General features: G+C 44.5%; 1 protein-coding gene across 1 annotated transcript; it reads left to right on the top strand.

Annotated features, from left to right (window-relative positions):
• Positions 1-334: 334 nt before the first annotated feature.
• On the top strand, positions 335-12,751 carry SCNN1D (sodium channel epithelial 1 subunit delta; the record flags this gene model as incomplete). The annotated part of the gene is made up of 10 exons (XM_081341273.1): positions 335-507; positions 1,202-1,415; positions 3,441-3,634; positions 6,067-6,170; positions 8,078-8,241; positions 8,941-9,039; positions 9,374-9,467; positions 10,437-10,515; positions 12,157-12,232; positions 12,338-12,751. The coding sequence occupies 10 exons, from the start codon at positions 335-337 to the stop codon at positions 12,749-12,751; spliced, it is 1,611 nt and encodes a 536-aa protein (XP_081197399.1).
• Between the last annotated feature and the right edge of the window lie 7,022 nt (positions 12,752-19,773).

Here is a 19,773-nt window from a genome sequence, read left to right as displayed (position 1 = left end):
AAGATAGATTCCAGGCGCTGGATTAATCACACGGCTTGGGAATTCTCAAACCTGAAGAAGGCTGGTGGGGGAATAGAGAATGAGGAGCGATGGATTATAAAGCCCTGAAAGAGAGCATTTACCTCTGATGGTTGCCCTAATGGAGAATTCCAAACTTCTGTTCCAGGTTTACAGAATGGGGGAAGATTTGCCGAAAGAAGCGGAGGCGGGAGCAAAGGAGGACGACGCGGCCCTGATTGAGTTCTACAGCTCTTTCAAGGACCTGTTTGAGTTCTTCTGCCTAAACACCACAATCCACGGCACCATTCGCCTGGTCTGCTCGAACAGCAACAAGATGAAGACGGCGTTCTGGGCTCTGCTCTTCTTAACCAGCTTTGCTATACTCTACTGGCAGTTTGCCCTGATCTTCAACCAGTACTGGGCCTATCCCGTCGTCATGTCAATGTCGGTTCATTCGGAACCAAAGATGTTTCCTGCCGTCACCCTTTGCACTTTGAATCCTTATAGGTAAGTTTTTCCCACTCCCCACCCTCCACTCCTCAGCCCTTCTGAGTTTTGGGAAATTGAACCGAAGTCGTTTCCCTACGCTCCTTAATTTTTATAGTTGTTCCAAGCAGGGCTTTTTTTGTCATAGAACGCTCAGAACGGAGTTCCGGCACCTTTTTGGGATGGAACCTTGTAGGGTAGGCAAGGCGGGTTCTATGACGTGTTTTTTTTTTACAAAAAAAGCACTGGTTCCAAGGATAATATTATTTTTTAGTACTTGGTGCTTCCTGCTCTGACTTATAATCCATACTGTTGTTGTTTTCACTGTTTCCACCTGGTTCTAGTCTTTATATAGTGTTCCTCTTTTATCGTCACTTGGAGAACTGAAGCAGCTTACAGATTGAAAGAAAAAAAACCGAATCAGTTTATACGGGTGTCGTAGCCAATCAGGGACCAGAGAGTAATGAGGCCAGTATTACGGCTCTAGACAGCCGAACTGATTTTTTAGCTCTGGCTGAGGTCCTTGAGGATTGTTGACTGTGAGCGCAAAGGTTCCTGGAGATTAATCAAACTTAATTAATGGGATGATTAGCATAACCCAAGCATACGATAGTGTTTAGGGAATAGGATAGCATTTCCTCCCAAACAAGATCTCGGATGTTTTTTTTCCCACTGGCTTTTTAACATCCTTTGTCATTGTCTACCATCTTCCCAGGATCAGCCCAGTCAATCAAGACATAGCTAAGCTGGATAACCTAGCGAGGGAAACCCTGTACAATTTATACGGCTTCCACATTCCTAAGAGCACTCTAGAAGATGTCACTGTCGACTTTTCAGAAGAGAATTCTGGCAAGCAGAACAGCTCCAAGTTTCATCTGGATCGTAACATCGCCCTAGTGAAGATGGGTGGAAAAGTGGGTTTTCGGCTGGTAAGGGGAACACCTTCCCCCCCCCCATTTGTAACGCCTTCCTTTATTGACTACTTGCATCAAATTTAGAGTCTGAAGGATTCTCAATGGAGACAATTTGTGTGTGTGTGTGTGTGTGTGTGTGATCCTCTGAACAAGAGACCGACGAGAACTTAACATTTAGTACAGGTAGTCCTTGACCTACGAGCACAGTTGAGCCCACAATTTCTCTTAAGTGAGACGTTTGTTAAGGGAGCTTTGCCCCATTTTACGACTGTTCTTGCCACACCTGTTAACTGAACCCCCTGCAGTTGATAGGTTCGTAACCCGGTTGGTTGCTAAGTGAAATCTGGCTTCCCCGTTGATTTTGCTGGTCAAAGAGGTCGCAAAAGGGGACGATCACCTGACCTCGGGAACCCAGCAACGGTCGTAGGTGTGAGCCAGTTGCCAAGCATCTGAATTTTGATCGCCTGGGGGATGCTGCCAAAGGTGTCAGGGCGAAAAATGGTCCTTAGCTGCATTTTTCAATGCGTTGTAACTTGGAAGGGTCACTAAACGAACCGTCGTAAGTCGAGGACTACCTGTATTCACAGCGCAGTGATCTGGAAAAGAGAAACAACTTTTGCCCAATAACCTTGCTACCTTCCCTAAGTTTCTTAATTCGCTGATTAGATAACTCTTAATCACAAGGAGATAACCCCAGGGTGAGACAGCTTCTCTCTTGGGAGTGATACAAAGCCCAAGCCATCAGATGTGAGGCAGGGAAGTGAGGCAAGCTTTTATTAGCGTAGAATTATAGTGATGAAAGAGGGAGCTTTTTAAAAAAAAATAATAAAAAAATGACTCAGTCCAGGACAAGGCTCACTTCCCCCGGCTCAGTTCTTGCCTGTCCCACAATAGCATCGCTTCTTTTTTACCTGTAAAATAAATAATAATCATGGGCTTAAGGCCTGTGTTATTGTTAAACCGCAGCAACAAACCTGGCAATTAAGAATAGCTTAGGGAACACAAGCAGTATTGCTCAGAGCTTCCATGGGGACAGCTCATGAGATCCCGGCTGAGCGAGCAGATCCCATGGTGTCTTGACATAGGGATTCAAGATTCATGCGTGGTTACGGGGGTCCATATACACGTATGAATCTAATGTCAACATCATGCTAGCAGCAGCAGCAGGGTGTCAACCTCTCTTCCTGGATTTTGCACAAATAGCTGGGAGAAATTTAGAAATATCTCCCAGCAGAAGTCATTTAAGCTTGTAAGCCGCCCTGAGTCTTCGGAGAAGGGCGGGATATAAATGGAATTAAAATAAAATAAATAAAATAAAATAAAAGCCAACGGGGGAGGGGGGGGGAAACAGAGAGGTTTTCTGACTACTTTGAAAGGTTGACTCCTACCCTGGGCCCTCTCTTCTCTCTCAGGCATAGGAAATAATGTCTACTAAACGTGAGAAAAGCTAGACCAGAATAATCAAGGTTCAGAGGGACAGCTAATCCGCTAGTCACGTGACAATTGTCCCTTGTCTCCTGTTTGTGGGTTCTTATCGTAGGAAGCAGTGCCCAAGAAAGCAGCTCTCTAGAAGTAACAACCTTGTCCAGGTAGTCCTCAACTTACACAACAGTTGACTTAGTGACCATTAGAATTGACAGTGGCGCTGAAAAAAGGGACTTATGACCATTTTTTTCAGACTTAACAACCGTCGCAGCATCCCTACGGTCACATAATCAAAATTCAGACGCTTGGCAAACTGACTCGTCTTTATGATATCTGCGGTGTCCTGGGGGCCCCAGGATCCCCTTTTGCGACCTTCTGACAAGCAAAGTCAATGGGGAGGCCAGATTCAATCAAGAACCGTGTTGCTAACTTAGCAGAGTTTCCCTTAACAACCATGTCAGGAAAGCTCGTAAGACGAGGCAAAACCCACTTAACAACTCTCTCGCTTAGCAGCAGAAATTTTGGGTTCCATTCTGGCCATAAGCCAAGGATTGTCTCTGTATCATAGTTTCTTAGAATCCGAACATCCTTTATCTTTTTCTTTTTGTTCCCAAGTGCAACACAACGGGTGGAAACTGCTACAACAAGGTCTACATTTCTGGAGTGGACGCCATCCAAGAGTGGTACAGTTTCCACTACATGAACATCATGTCACAGATCCCGTCCATCATCAAAATGTCTCAATATGATGGTCACATCAAAAACTTGATCTACTCTTGCCAGTACGACGGGCAGCCGTGCCGAACTAGGTAATTAAGGTCTGCATCTGCTACGGGGTGGGGGGGGGGGTGTATCGAGGAGAAGAAATCGGGAAGTGAAAGCAAAGCCAGGCAAACCATGAGAGTTTCTTAACATGCTGACCCCCACCCCCCCACCCCGCTTTGGAAATGAACACAGATCACGAAATGGATTGTTCTCAAAACAACCGCTGGATCCCTTTGTGTCTTCCCTTCTAACCCCACTTGCCAAGCGCGCCTCGCTTATTTCAGTCACCAATTTCACAGGCACCTTCTGAAGTTCCCATAACAGGGCGTTGACAGCTTTCTCCTTTGGGGGGGGGGGGAAATCCAGGGCATTGAAGGGGAGACAACCCTGGCATTGCTCCAGACTCCCATCTGCTTCCTATGTCTCTTGAGGTAAAGGGAAAACTAAAGCTGTTCCGGGCGCCGCCCAACGCTCTCCTGCTCACATTCGTCGTCCATATAGTAGCGGTGTGTTGAGAACAATCTGATAAAACCAGTGTAAACCTGCCCACACCTGGTTAAATAACCTCTCCTGACACTTGCCCAGAACATTGTCCTGAGGACGTTGCAGGGGCTTTGCAACTCAGCTGGACATGGACAAAGGCCCAAAGGTAGGTTTTCTACCTCTGCTGACCCTTTTGCCATGTTGCGAAGCCACCCAGCCCAAAGCTAGTCGGATTGCACAAATAAGGGATAGGTTTCACTTTGTACCACTGGAACAACGCACACCGGGATGGACAAATTGATTGGTTTGGGGTTTCTTTCCCTCTTGCCTCTTTCTTCTCAGTCTTCTCTTATTTATTTGAGATATCTATAGATACCAAGTTTTAATGTTTAACCTGTCAGAAAGGGGAAACGCTCAACTGCACGCTAGGGGAGTAATCAGGTGAACAGCATGTCCCTTGTAACTCAGAATAGGCATTGGTGCAATCCAGGTTTACCTTTCTCCTGGCTCCACCTGTTCCTTCTTGCAATGTAGGCAATACCATCATGTTCCTCAGAGCTCACGTGTGGCCTTCAGCCCAGAAAACCGAGGCACTTCCTCAGATGGCTGGCTGAGGAATTCTGGGAGTTGAAGTCCATGCGTCTTAAAGTTGCCAAGTTTGGAGACCCCGATTGGGATAAATTAGCCCATGCAATGTGACAAAGTTTGCTAACCATTTTTTAAAGAGTCTTCCCAGGGGTCGCACCCGAGACTTTTCCATTCCGTCCACAAACTTTGAAATATATGCATCTCCGCGCTAAGCAAGATTTTGACCAAACCTTTAGCTAGCTCTAACTCTTCCAGATTAATGACACCTTTCAACTTCAGAAGGCACGATTTGATGGAGCAAACAATCACTGTTGGCATATTATCAGCCTAGAACCTTTTGCCTACCAGCATTTGAATTTTCAGAAAACCTTTCCCTTTTTGTGCCAGCTCTTTGATTACACTAGGCTGGAGTACCCCGCAGGGGTGGCTTTTGACCCTCATCATGTCTGCATGTACACAGTATCACCTTTCCTAGGGTTTCCCCCCACCCCACCCCTTTTTGGTGGAGCCAAAGCAGGAAATGACAACCTCTGTTTTGAAATTATATACAAAGGAACAGACTGCAAGAAGCAAAACCATCACGCTATCAGCATGTTAGCTAAGCAAACATTTGTCTTAGGCTTATCCAGATGAAACTTAAGAAATTCACAAACGCTTGGATATGCTGAGGAATTGCCAGATGTGAACTTTACTCAACCCACAGAGCAGGTGTAAATATAACAGATTGCACAAGGTCTCCACAAGATTTAGATTAAATTGAATCTTACTACTATAGAAAGATACATGTTTTTTTTTTAAATCTCTCAGAAGCCATCCTGGAGAAACCACTGTAGTGTATTAAAGTCTTGGATTGGGACACGAGGGGCCAATTTAACTGATTTGATTATGGAGATCCCTGGGTGACTGGGGGCCCGTGGCTTTCCTAGCCCAGCCTACCTATATATTGCTGCAGGGCGTACGGGAGGTGAGACAATCGTCTATGAAAAAAAGATTTGTTTATAGCAGGGGTCCCAAACCCCCGGGCCTCGACCACAGCCTGTTCAGAACTGGGCCCCAGAAGCGGCGAGTGTGCAAGCTCCATTTGCACGAGCGGCAGGCACTCGTGCCCGCTGCTTGTGCAAATGCAGCTGCGCGTATGTGCACTTGCCCACCACTCACATGGAACCACCCCCTCCCACCCTCTTCCTCTCTCTCTCCCCCCCCCCCCCGTCTGCAAAGCTGGAAAGGTTGGAGAACTTCGGTTTATATATCGCAAGCAGAACACGTGGAACATAAAACCCTTCCAAATTTGGAGCAAACGGGCTCACTGTTAACCAGACCCAGACCCAGTAAGTGCTTAGTTCAAATTTATCCTGCCGCCATTTTCATTTTTTTTTCTTTTCTTCGTGATGTCTTTTCCCAACAGCGATCACGAACATTTTCACCACCCTGTCTATGGAAGCTGCTTCACCCTGAACAAGAATGGAACCGACAAGTTCTGGAAAGCTTTTAAGCCAGGAATCGTTTACGGTATGTACTTGATCCAAAAAGCAAATTAATCCAATTTTTTTTTGCAAAATTGGACCGAAATGCCAGGAGTTGGGTGTCGCTGCTCGGTGCCCTCTTAATTTTCTGTTTGCAGGATTTGATTGGCCACCGCAGAAAAAAAACACCAAGATAGCATCTTTAGATTCTTAGACTTTTAAATGCAGGACGAGACTCCTACGTTGATCTCAAGAGCTCTTTTCTAAAAAAAAAAAAAGAAGTGTTTCCTTCAAATCAAGATAAGCTTAACAACAGGTTGATGCAGTTTTCTTGGCAGGGTTATTATGGAAGTGGTTTACAATCACCTTCTCTGGGATGCTTTTCTAACTTCCAAGAGTAGCTCCCATTTCTAGCATTGCCTTGTTTCCGATCCACGCTGTAATCCGGTGTCACAGCAACCTTGGCAAGTATTAAGACGTGCAGATGTATCTCCCAGAATTCCCCAGCCAGCGTGGATTCCTGGGAATTGAAAGGTTGAGAAACACTGCTCTCACCAGACACATATTTCCTTCACTTCTGAGTTAGCCAAGGGTTAGCCAGGGTTAATAGTAAAACTCAGTTTAGAACTGAATTGTGGGGGGAAGGTGGTCTTTTTTAAAAAAAATCCAGGCATAATGCCCAAACTTCCTGGCAGAAAGCAGATTCTTTCTAGCTGATGAAAACCATTCCTACACACACACACACACACACACACACACACACACACACACACTAAAATGGACTGATTTTAGTAAGTGTGGAGCAGCAGGATCCCATGACCTCATGTCACCTTCATGATAAAAAAACACAGAGAAAGTGAGAAAAGACCTGGAGGGCAGGGTGGATAAGAATGAAAACAGTGCCACAGAAGTGGGCAGCTATTTGGGGAATCACAATGCTAGAGATACAGGTTGCTCTGAGCACAGCAGCCACAAGAGACAGGATGTGTTTAAACAGGCAGACAGCAGATGCTAACACTGTTTTTAGAACTAATGTGTTACTCTAGAGAGATCTGAAGAAAGAAGATCGGGTGAGTCACAAGAGATTTTTCCATTTCGATGTAAATCGGGCGTTAAATCTCCCTGAGGCTTTCAGAGCTATTGTCCTAGAAAAACAACGCTGTATTGTCTTTGCAGATTGACAGAAGATGCACAGTAGAATTTGTGAGAATATAGTTTTTAAAAAGGCAATAAAGTGGAGCACACGATCCTGAGTGAGCATAAAACAATAAAAGATGTACTTGTTATGTACAGCGCCAGCAACAATAATAAGGGAGGCAGGTCAGGGAAATTAAAAAGGAAACATTAAAAGCCAAAGGAGGAGCAGGGTTCAACTTGCACAATCTTAATGTCACCACCAAAGAGTTCCATGCATGGCCAAAAATAAAAACTCAGAATTTGGGGAGGCCAAAACATCCGGTTAGAGATCTGCCATATTAATATAGACGTGGCCAGAAAAGGGCATTGGAGATTTATAACATTTCAGTCCCTGTAAATGTGTGGACGGTACAAATTGCGCTAAATGTGCACAAACATTTGCCCAGATCCTTTGATCCTATTTGAAGTCTGAACTTCCTCGATCTGTACAGGAAACATAGACGCACGTGCAGCTCCACCGTTGCATATTCCTCAAGGCAGATAATCCTTCCTCTATTCACATGGGTGGCTGCAGAGTCACAGTGAATAATTCACAAGCGAAACACAACCCACACAGCCAGTGTTCTCCCAGGCTTGCCAATCACAACACCAGAGGCAAGCCATGTGCAGGGAAGAATTGGTTTCTATCAGCCTCCTCACCTGAAGCATTGAGTCTGAGCAGGATGGAAACAAACCTTGCCCTCTTTCGCTGAATCCTGATTTTAAAACGTCGTCCTGTTTCTCCTTCCCTTCCTCCCTCCCTGCTTCCCAATACAGGCCTATCTCTTATTCTCAAAGTCGATCAAAAAGACCACATCCCTTTGCTGTCCACCACGGCGGGCGTGAAAGTCATGATTCACAGGCACAACCAAACCCCCTTTTTAGAGCACGAAGGCTTTGATATCCGGCCCGGGATCGAAAGTACCATTGGAATCAAACAGGTGGGTCTCTCAAAGGCGACTTTCAAGAGCTGGAAATGTTGGCAGGGGGATTCTGATGTCTCTTAAGAAGCCTGGCAGGTGACTTGCAGGAAGTCCTCTACTTTGGACGACAATGCAGCCCTAAGCTTCTGTTGCTAAGCAAAACGGTTGTTAAATGAGTTTTGCCCCATTCTGCGACCTTTCTAGCCATAGTTATTAAGTGAACTGCTCCTGTTAAGTTAGTAACATGGTTATTCAGGGAATCCGGCTTCCCCATTGACTTTGCTTGTCAGAAGGTCACAAAAGGGGATCACGCGACCCCCAGGGACACTGCAACTGTCATAAATACAGGCCAGTTGCCAAGTGTCTGAATTTTGATTGTGTGACCATGGGGACTCTTCAACTGTTGTAAGCGTGAAAAACAGTGCTGTTGTAACTTCAGATGGTCACTAAATGAATGGCCGTGAGTCGAGGACTACCTGTACAGTTCAGTGTTGGCTCTGAGGAACCCCATTAACCATAAAGGTTTTAGACTGTTCTCTATGCGTACACACCCTCCCAAACAACCAGCCACGGCAAGTGAATTAAGCCTATTCCCAAATAGACACGTAGGGAAAATATTTCAACCTAGTCCAAACAATAGTAAGCATTATTAGCAGCCGGGTTTGGAGACATCCGAATATGGCAATAAAATACTGTTTTTCTCTTCCAATGGCATAGGATGAGGTGTCCCGCTTGGGTGGGAAATACGGCCTATGTACCAATAATGGGGACGATGTCAACATCAAGTTACTCTACAACAGCACATATACACTGCAGGTATGAAGAGGCCGTGGTCCTCATTTATCTGTTCATGTCTCGTCTTTGAATCCTGGCCATCTCTGTTGACCCTGGCCCAAGGTTATGACCAAGAAAAGAAGTCCAGGATTCCAAGAATTTCTCTTGGAAAGTGCAGAGATGGCTGCATCCTTTTAGTCACTGAACACCTTAGCAGGTGATCACGATCAGTTTACAGTTTCCAACACCGGAGACCAAATACAGTCATTACGGAACTTGTCCATTAATTTGTCTGGTCAGCTCTTCTTTTGACCTGCTCTCCCACCAACATTGCCATTTCACCGTCTTGCAGGCCTGTTTGCACTCTTGCTTCCAGCATCACATGGTTCAGAAGTGTGGCTGCGGATATTATTTTTACCCACTGCCTTCGGGAGCCGAGTATTGCAACTACAATAAACATCCCGCCTGGGGTAAGGAGTCACGATTGACAAGGAAATCGGTCTGGCTGGTCTCCTTCACAGCTTTCTCTCTAAACGGGCTGAGGGTCTTGCTTCACTCTATATTAGTCAGTCTCTATCGGGGTGGGGAGATAGGCATGTTGCCTCTGCTACCGTTTTGAAACTCCCAAGAGCTGCCTTTTCTTTGTGCCCCCCCGACGCCAAAAACGAGTCCTCACGTTATAGATTTTAAGGGCTTCAATAACCATCTTTTGTTTTACAAAGGTGCAGCACAGTTTGACAAGGGAGGACATTTTCTTTTATCATTTGTTTTCCCCCCCCCCCAATTCAAGTCCTGTTTATTTGGCCATTATGGTCCCATTCCGTAATGGCCTGTGAGAACAACCTTGGGAGACGGAAGGAAACGGCCTGAAAAGAGATATCTCAGCCCACAGAGGGAATGGGGTGGAGGAAACATCTCAGAAAGAACTCTCCCTCTTTCTCAGAAACATAAAGGCAACAGACCTGCAAGCTTGTATTACTGTAACCTTACAATAAAGGTAGCGTTAGTACTCGTAGTTTTGGTCCCTCTGTTCTTGGACTTTCTCAAAGGGCTGGTGCATTTACTGCGAAACTGACGTGGGCTTAATACTTGGGGGGGGGGGGAAAGGAGGGGGGTAATCTTTGCTTTGTCCTTAGAGCTGCCAGAGGGCAGCTGCCTATTCCGTAATCTCTCTTTTCAAAGTCTCGCTGAGGATAAGGCAGCCTAAATTCCCCGCTCACATTTAGCACTTGGACAGCAGCCTGATCCGACGTTATTCAGTTGGAAACAGGGACGTTGCTCAGCTGTAAATAGGAAGTGACAGTCCAGCTGCATTTATCTGGAAACAGGAAACGTGGCTTTCTGGAAGCCCCTTTGAGATCTTCCAACTTGGGCGAATTCCCAGCTACAATTTACCTGCGGCGGTTGCCTTCCATTAACCCCATTCTTCTCTTCCCCAGGTCACTGCTTCTATTTGCTGTACAAAAAGCTCACCGACCACCATTTAATCTGCTTTAGCGAGTGCCCCAAGCTATGCAAGTGAGTAGCAGAAGTGATTGACTGACAGCAGGTTTTCAGCTGTTCACGGCCTGTCCCGTGAAATCTCATCTCCTTCCATGCTTAAATCCTCCAAGGCTGTATGTAGCCATGTAAGCTGCTGCAGACTTGAATTTTCACTGAGCTGCCTTTCCAGCCACAGGAACATATTCTGTTAGCTTCCAGCAGCTGTGCAGGGCACTGATTGACCAGTAACTTCCCCCAGATCCCACAAATGAGAGACCCTCCTTTTAAAAAGGAGTAGCATTTTGCAAGATGCTTGGGGGAAAAAATTCTCATTAAAGAAGGTGGAAGAGCCTCCTTGATGTAGTGGGAGGACGAGGAAAATGAGGAACTAAGTTCAGAAATAAATGTATTGGTTGCCACAGATGTGATTTAAAAAGAAGATAAAAAAAACCCACACATACAGATGTTTGACAAAGATTTGTATGCCCAGATCATTTTTTTAATCATCTTATAAAATTACAATATTGTCAAGCCAAATCTTTGGGGAGAGCTTGACAATATTGCAAAATATTTGAGTTAAATATGAATGCAAACTTGCTCGGTCGGTATGGAATTAACAGCAAACTCTATGTCATTGGCAGGGAAACTTGGTATAAGCTCTCCGCGGGATACGCTAACTGGCCATCAACTAAATCTGAGGTAAAGCAAAGTTGTTGTTGTTGTTTTGCACAGAACGGGGACAGGGGAAAAAGTAGTAATGACTTACTGCGGACAACCTAACAATTAAAGATACTCCCATAGCACTGCTTCCATCCCACATTTCTTGAAAGAATTTGGAAGCTGTCCATCCTCCTCCTGGATCTTGGAAGGCTAAGAACAGACAGAGCACTCCTTGAGTTATCAATAACTCCTGATAGGATAAGGATCATATTTTATGGGACACCTTTCAGGGATAACAATTCACACACAAGGGACGTGTGTATACATACATATATACATCCATACGCAAGCATAGAAGGTCAAGCCAAATAGGTTTAAAACAAAAAACTGGGGTTATGAAACAGAGAAAATAGCGAAAAGTGGTGAGGTAAGGCAGACTTAAGACACTAAAGCCACTACAGACTCCGAGTTCAGGTGGCAGAACCGTGAGATAAGAATTCCAGCAAACCATCCCACCCCGTGGGGAGCTGCAGCCTGGCAAACTGCAACGTGGAAGCTCTGCCAGTTGAGCTGCAGTCCAACCGAGCCAGAAAAAGAAAAAAAAATTTGTTTTTTTTTGCAAAGCCCACCAAAGGTCCCTGGATGACTTTGGGCCAGTCACTCTTCATCAGACTTTCTCCTGGGGAGAAAAGGGGAGGAAATAATTTTAGTCCCTGCGATTCTATTCCAGACATGGATTCACAGAGCGCTGCAGGCAGACAACAGGTACAACATCACCACAACGAACAAGTGAGTTACAGGATATTCTTGTTCTTGGGTTGGAGAAATCCTACGCTTCTTTTGCGGACGGTGTGTGGCTGGCTGGCTTGCTTTTTCCCGATAGGAAGAACAAGAGTTTTCTTGAATTTTTTTCTATTTTTAATCAGGTTTTTTTTTTTATGAAATACAGATTCAAGGAGAAACTTTTGTGCTAGAGAAATTTGGTTTGCTCACATTTTTTCCCCTCCTCCGTTTCAGCAAGAATATTGCCAAGGTGAATATTTTCTATGAGCAATTAGATTACTACTCTTGGGATGAATCTCCAGAATATAATGTAAGTTGGGAGGAGAGATTCCCCTTTCATATGTACACTTTATGCCAGGAAGAGAACAATGTTTGAAGCAACTAACTGTACGGTTAATATTTTATTTGGGATTAGGTGACCCTGGTGATGTCCAACATGGGAAGCCAGTGGAGCCTTTGGTTTGGATCTTCTGTACTCTCAGTGGTCGAGATGTTTGAGTTCCTCGTAGATGTCACCATCTTATCTCTCATTTTCTTCTATCGGCGGCTTACAGCTAAGAGAAGACACAAGGTGTCAAGTCCCCCTAAGGTGCCAAGCGTGAGTTTGACTTTGGAGAAATACCGCTGCATTGAAGAAGGTTTGGCCACAGCCCAAGATACAGAGAAATCTCAGGCCAGCCATGAGAATCCATCCTTCGTCCACGATGAGGGACTCCCTCCCTATTCCAAATATAGCAAATATCAGATGCCGGAACTGTATCCGCACGTGGTTCTTCACAGATTTAAGCACCAAGAAGACCAAGGGACATGCCAGGATCCCAAGAGTTAACGGCATTGGAAGAGATTCACGAAGCCATTTCCAAAGGACGGAGGAAAATGGAGCCTGCGAAGGAAGGGGTGAATTCCCCACACTCGGAAATGTCAAAGCCAAAAGGATAGGACCCACGGGATTGGGCATTCAGCAGGTGGTGGCATTTGTGACTTTCCTTTTTCAGGTTTTTCAGGTGGTGCTGGGGCAGATCATTGACTTCCCCCATAAGCTAGGTCATGGAGGTCAACACTCTGCCCTCCTCTTTTCCCACGGACTAGGCAGTTGACACTGCATGCTGATGAATTCCTGGATTGACTTGAAAATGTTTCTTCATTCTGTTACTTCTGTTGCCATATTTGTCCTATGGATAATCGGTTTTATTTTGAGCTGCTCCGCAGCCTCTTTTAAAAATAATGCACTATGTTGTTTTGAGAAGTCTACTTTTTGTGAGCTGGGGCAGTGGGAGACTACCTGGCGGTTGGCCAGTTCCCTATTTAAAAAAAAAATCTGCCTTAGTTTTGACTTGAAGCTATCCTGAGAAAACCAGATTCAGCTGGGCACCCTTGAGTAGAAAAAATTGGATCCTCAACATTTCAGAGTTGCTCAGGTTAAATGTTAAACCACTTCCATAATTTTTTTTTAAAAAAAATGCCTCTAAGCGGACATTTACAAGGAAACGTTCTGTATTGTCTGCATTATCAACATGTCCAGGATCTCGAGAGGATGTGATAACAGTCATCTGTGCTCTTCGTTGGAGCGAAAGGACTTTTTGTGCTTGAGTTGACCTATAAAATCTATGTTGGGTGCTGTTGATGTTTTGTTCCTCTTTTAAAATGTGAAGCTCAATGTTCCCTAAGTTAAACAGGCAAAGGCACAAAACCATAGTTATCACAATGCAAGACAGCCGGTGTCAAAAATTTAGCCTTTTTCTGAAACTTGAGTATAGGTCAAGCCCTCGGGCAAGGAAGGAAAATAGCTGCATGCCACTGCATTTTGGTGATTCGCTGGCAATAACAAGCCTTCAGATTGGTTGAATTTGTTCTGAACCAGCCCTCTTCTCGCACCCCTAATCAAAAGAAGAGTCTGGAAAGCGTCCAAGGCTAAAAGGCTTCTGCCAAGATTTAATTACGCAGTTAACAAAAACACAAGAGCTTGTCTTCTCAAGCGCAAAAGTTGCTTTCAGCAACCAGCCCCTCCCCAAACACTTCTTTTATAGAGAGCTCAGGGCGTGGTCTCCCTGTGCCTCCTCCCGAGGAGTCCCATAGTCTTTCTTTGTTTGTCCCTGCTCGTCTGCCTCCTGCGTCGGGCGTCCTTGAACAGGGCCAGCTGTGGGTCATCATCCTCCGCACTCTCGGGCTCACACAGCTGAGAAGAGGTCCCCGGCTGAGGACTCTGCAAAGCCTCCAAATCATCATCATCAGCCGGTTCGTTTCCCTCCTCCCCCACATCTGAGTCCTCCGATACATCGGAGCCGGCTGTCGGACCCACAGGCTGGCCCTGAGTCACAACAGAATTTGATCTCCCCGCCCGGAATACATTTCAGTGGTCACTTTTGCCAATTATGGCTAACCTCAGCAAGTTTATTTTTAGATCAGACTAGAAAGAAATAAGAATTTCTGCAAGCAAAATGTAAGTGGTAGAACGTTTGCCAACTCTCAGCAGAGGTAGCTTTGGCATGGCAGTGTTGGATCTGGAACTAAGGAAGCTTTTCCCTTAGACAGAAAACAGAGAATTGGGGATATGCTATTAAATTCCGCTGCTGGAGGCTCAAACACAAATTATATTGAGAGGATCCATTTGATCGCTCCCGTTCACATGTTGCTAGGCAAAGCAAGTTAATACCTTAACTCATCCACCCATGTCAAGTACCCAACTGAGATACATATGTGGAGACGTTCTGTGAAATTCATGTTCTCTAACTTCTGATTCTGAACAAAGCCAAAATGGCACCATTCATGGACAAGAGGGAATCTCCAAGAATAAGAGTTCAAAAAAAAAAAAAAGAAACCAGTTGAGGAGAGGAGACAAAGAACAAAGAATGACTATTGATGGGAAAATAGTCAGAAAATAGACAGAAAAGTGAGTAGAAGGAAGAATGCAATGAGACAGTTTGCAATGTAGCATAGCTGACAGTCTGAACAGAGACACCCCGCCTTGGTCTCATTTGCAGGGACTAATGGCAATTGAAACCAACACACCTTCTAGAAAGATTATCAAGGAGCATGAGACACCTTGTACTAGAGCAACCCAATCTCCTTTTCCAACTGCAACCAACCCAGTAGTTCTGGAAAGTCAGTATTTTCAAACAACCCCCCCCCTTTCCCCAAATCTCTGGCAGGCAGAGGTGTGTTAAGCTCAGGTATGAAAACTCTCTTTGACGGCAAGGGATGAACAGACTTCTCTGAATCAGCCTAGGTAGGGTTGTGTCATAAGGAACCTGTCATAGTCAGTGTTCCCTTTCTCTCCTCTTTCATTTTGATTTTATTTCTCTAACCGTTGTGCTGCTATTGAGATCTGGATGTACTTGTAAACATGAGTATCTGACTGTAAATTATTTGGGATGTGCGTTTGTATGAGTGGGAGGATTAAAAAAAACCTGAAACTTTTTGGCTTACCTGGTGTAATTTAATAACTTATTTTACTTAGATGTTGTTTGTCCATTCTTTGGATTTTGGAAAGTTGAAATGTTAGACAGGAATTGGTTTGGATTACTTTATTGTCTTTCAATATCATCAGATCATCCCTCCATCCATTTACTCACATACTCATATAAACATGAATGTAGATCCATTTTCCTAATCGCTTGATCCAGAGTTTTGACCTTGAAAGCCATTTATGGTATGGGGCCAGGTTACTTGAGGGACCGCCTCTTCCCAATTACCCATCCCATCAAGTCCAGCAGAAGAGGTATGCTAAGGAATTACGTCTAGACTCAGGAGACGGACCTTTTCTGCCGTGGGTCCCACCCTATGGAGCATCACACACATCCCAAAACATGCAAGCGGCCCCATCCTTGATGTCCTTCCATAAGTTCCTTAAAATCTATGTCAATAAACTGCGGGGGGGGGGGGTATCTCAAGGACAGGGGGTTTTAAATGAATTGCCTACATTGTGTGTCACGTATTATGCCTTCCCTCACCTTTTAGGCAGATAGGTGGATAGATAAGATAGGATAAATAGATTTCATGTTTTAATCCTAAAGTGCTTTTATAATTACTGTTTTTTTACATGGTTTTATTAAATGCTGCCTAGAGCCCCATTTCTGTGAAATGGGTAGCATTTGAATGTAATAAATAAAATCAGGTGTGCATTCCTACAAGAAGGGCTAACCCACGCATCTCTCCCAACTTGCTGACTTCATTGTCACATGGACCAGAAGGTTAGCTAAGCTAGCTTGGGCGTTACGCACCTCGTTTCTGGGGCAAACTTGGACTACTCCTTAGCGGTGGCAAGGCCACCGTCTCTGCTACCAGCTTTCCAAATTAGCACGGCAGGCCGAGGCTAAGCCTATTAATCTTGGCTGAGCTTTCGGTTGGTTGTTGCAGTGGATAATCCTTCAGTTCCAAACAGCGGCGCCAATCCTGACAGTTGACTGACAGCTCATTCAACCCTACCAGAAAAATTGGTCTGACTGAAGACCAAAGGGAAAGAGTATTCTCCAGGACAAACTGGCCTGGATAGGAAAAGACGGGTAGAAAGGCAGGTTTCCTCCAGAACGTGAATGGATATACTTGGCAGAGGGAGGAATAGCATTGCAATGATGATTCACACCCAAGGAAGTTGAAATCCAGCATGGATTTCGTTGGCCTCAAAACAGCCCGATACACCAAAGTGGATATTATTGCAGCACAGTATTGAAATAAAAACGGTGCGCACTGCGCTTCTCAGTAAGAAAAGGCTGGACAGACAAGCTTTGAGTTGGGAACACAGAACCATGCAGATTTGCAAGACCTGCATTTTAAAAAAAAAGGGGGGAAAATTGCCTTAAAAAAAGACACAAACGGTACACAATCCAAAGAGAGGCTTAGAAACCGGAGGGAAAGCTGAATTAAAGCTTTAAAATAATGTTAAAAATATAGGTAACTTAACTCAAATCAATATAATGAATAAATACGTAAGAATATAAGCTAGGAACCATTCTGTAGAAAATAGCCGTGGTTTTGCAAAGAAAGGCGGGCATTTTATACTAACCGTTGTGATCATTGTGTTCAGTTTTTGTTTGTAACGGTTTACTGGAGGACAGATCTGTAGATGCCTTGGTGGGTCCTATAACAATAGCCAGAATATGATTCAGTGCTCAGGTTGGTCCTTCTCATAACAGGTGACAAAATCTCTACTTCTTCCTTAGGTCAGGAAGGAACTCGAGACGAGGGCTTCTGACCGCAGATGCTTTGTTGAAGTCAACAGATCAACCAGTGAAGATGTGATGGAGAGACAGCCCACGTTCCTCATCCAGGATGCTAGTAAGGAAATAAACGTCTGAATAGGTTCACAGAAGCACCCAGGCCCTTCAGCATTCCAAGGTCTGCTTAACAATTTACCACTGATCCAAACTTATACAGGCAGTCCTTGACTTACAACTGTTCATTTAGTGACATGCTCAGAGTTACAGTGGCACTGAAAAAAGTGACCATTTTCCACACTGCTAACCATTGCAGCATCCCCATGGTTACACGATCAAAATCCAGACGTTTGGCAACTGACTCATATTTTTGATGGTTTAATGTCCCATGGTCATGCACACTTCTTTTGCAAACATTCTGACAAGCAAAATCAACGGGGAAGCCAGATTCCCTTAACAACCTTGTTACTAACTTAAGACCTGCAGTGATTGACTTAACAACTGAGGGGGGGAGTGGTAAAAAGGGGCACACTCCCTTACAACCACCATATGTTTGCTAGAAACATATAGGTTGTTTTCCTAACATGTTTGGGTGGGGTAGTTTCAATCCACCTACTGTGGAAGCTCAGCCACTGCATGAACCATGACAATAACCCATAATATCCTTCATTTGTTTGAGCGTCATCTGTTCATCCAAGAATTAATCTGGATTTAGAATTCTGTGTTTCCGGAGCATCCATCCATTCAGTTAGATCCCCGGTAAATTCAGTCCCACTTAATTCAATTAAACTCTCGGTGACCAATTTATTTCATTGATTCCCACAGTATTAAAATACAGCCAGCTTTATCTGGAGGCAAGCCAAGGCTATATCTGTGCTCTGGAAGAATAATTTGAAGGTCCCTCACCTGCAAGAATCAAGAGATTTGTCCTTGCAAGCATCTTCGGTGAGGTCTTAATCTTTTTACACACACACACACACACACACACACACACACACACAACATACTTTTGTTTTGCTCTGCGTATGTTTATGAAAGTCGTACATAGCCATTTATTACCCAAGGCTGTAATTTACTGCTCCCTGTTCCGCAACTAAAACTGGCCAGAGAGACAAGTCAGTTTCAATCAAAGTCAACAAAGCAATACAAAGGTTTCCAATGTTACAGAGCTTCTGGGTTTCGGCACCTATGTATGGTGTAGGGTAGGCTGACTGCATTCTCAGAATTTGGGATGGGGTTACAGAACTGAAACTGGATTTGTGAGGGGAGTTTCAGGTCAGCAGGGTTGAAAAGGGAGAATGGGGCATGGGCAAAACAGGAAGTTGGCCAAGACAAGGAAGAAGTGAAGAAATGAGAAATGTTTAAGGTTACATATCTGCTCTTTTGCTCAAATGGCCTTGGCTTCACCTGTTACTTAACTACTTGAGCTTTCCAGGGATGGTTGTAACTTCAGAAGGAGTAATCTAAATTCCCCTTCTTTTGAGAGCTGTCAATACTGGCCCTAGAATCACTCTAACCTGCCTTGGAAAGCAGGCCAAAGGACGAAAGGAAAAATTGGGAGAAAATTAATAGTACCAGATTTTGTTAATCTCACGCAACTGCAGTATTAACCACCACGGTTTTCGCAATTCAACCCTGAGCCACGTAGTGTCTATTCTCTTCTATTACTCCTGCCTAACTTGAGGGAATGGAAGAACCGTAATACAAAGAATGTAAGCAAGCATCTACCACCAGGAGATTAAAGGAGATCTAAGTCTCTGGGTCTGAGATGCCGTCACTACAAAACAGTGTGAAGCGATTAAGAGATAGCCAGGTTCAAATTGTACGCCACAGTTCTCGCTCACTCCAGAATTGCCAGCTATCAAAATATGGCTACCCATTTCTGGAATACGATCGTTTCTCCATTGTCGTGTTCATCCTTGTCTCGAGGCGAAATTACTCAACACATTTTGGCAATCACGCTCGAGAGCTTGGCGAAATCTCATGAAATTGGGGTGGGGAGGGCATATCTGAACATCATGGTTTCTGCCCTTTACTCTGTCTTCAGTGAACTCCCCAAAGACAGAACAGAAATAGGAACAGGTTTGGTTTCAAGCCTTTAACTGTTCCGTTGCGGATGACTTAAAACACACGCCGGCATTCCCGGAAGAGAAATTTAAGTTCTGAATAAGTTAGGGTTGAGAAACATCATCCCAGCAATGGAATGGAGTGGATGCCCTATGGAAAAGAAAGCAGAAAAATGAAAATGGAAGATGATTGGGAACGTTCTGTCCCAGAGAAGTCTATCTGGCTAAAACTCCTTGCAGGAGGAAAGATACTGTATTACTTGGTCCCACATCTTGCATTCCTGATCCAGGACATCTTATTCCAAAGGGCGTTGTTTCTTCTGAAACAAATCATTAACTTGCATGGAAGGAAGGGTCATCTCCTAAGGTCACTGAAAAATCTGGGCGTGCATTTTTATATGTACTTTTTCCTGCTTAATTTTCCATGTGCACGTGTTGCAGAAGAAAAATGGGGCAACAACGCTCCACATTGTGAGTCACTCCATGGGCTCAACCTCCCTGAGCATTCGACCTGGGTTCAAGCTATATTCTTTTCTTTGCTGGCTTTCTAATGGAACTACTTGAGCACGGCCTACCTGCTGGGCTAGTAAAACGCCAGCTGGAGTTGTCCAAAACGATGAATAATTTCAGAC

This window comes from Vipera berus (assembly GCF_964194415.1).
Source record: "Vipera berus genome assembly, chromosome: 17".
NCBI lineage: Eukaryota > Metazoa > Chordata > Lepidosauria > Squamata > Viperidae > Vipera > Vipera berus.
This window is presented reverse-complemented; position numbering and strand designations above follow the sequence as displayed.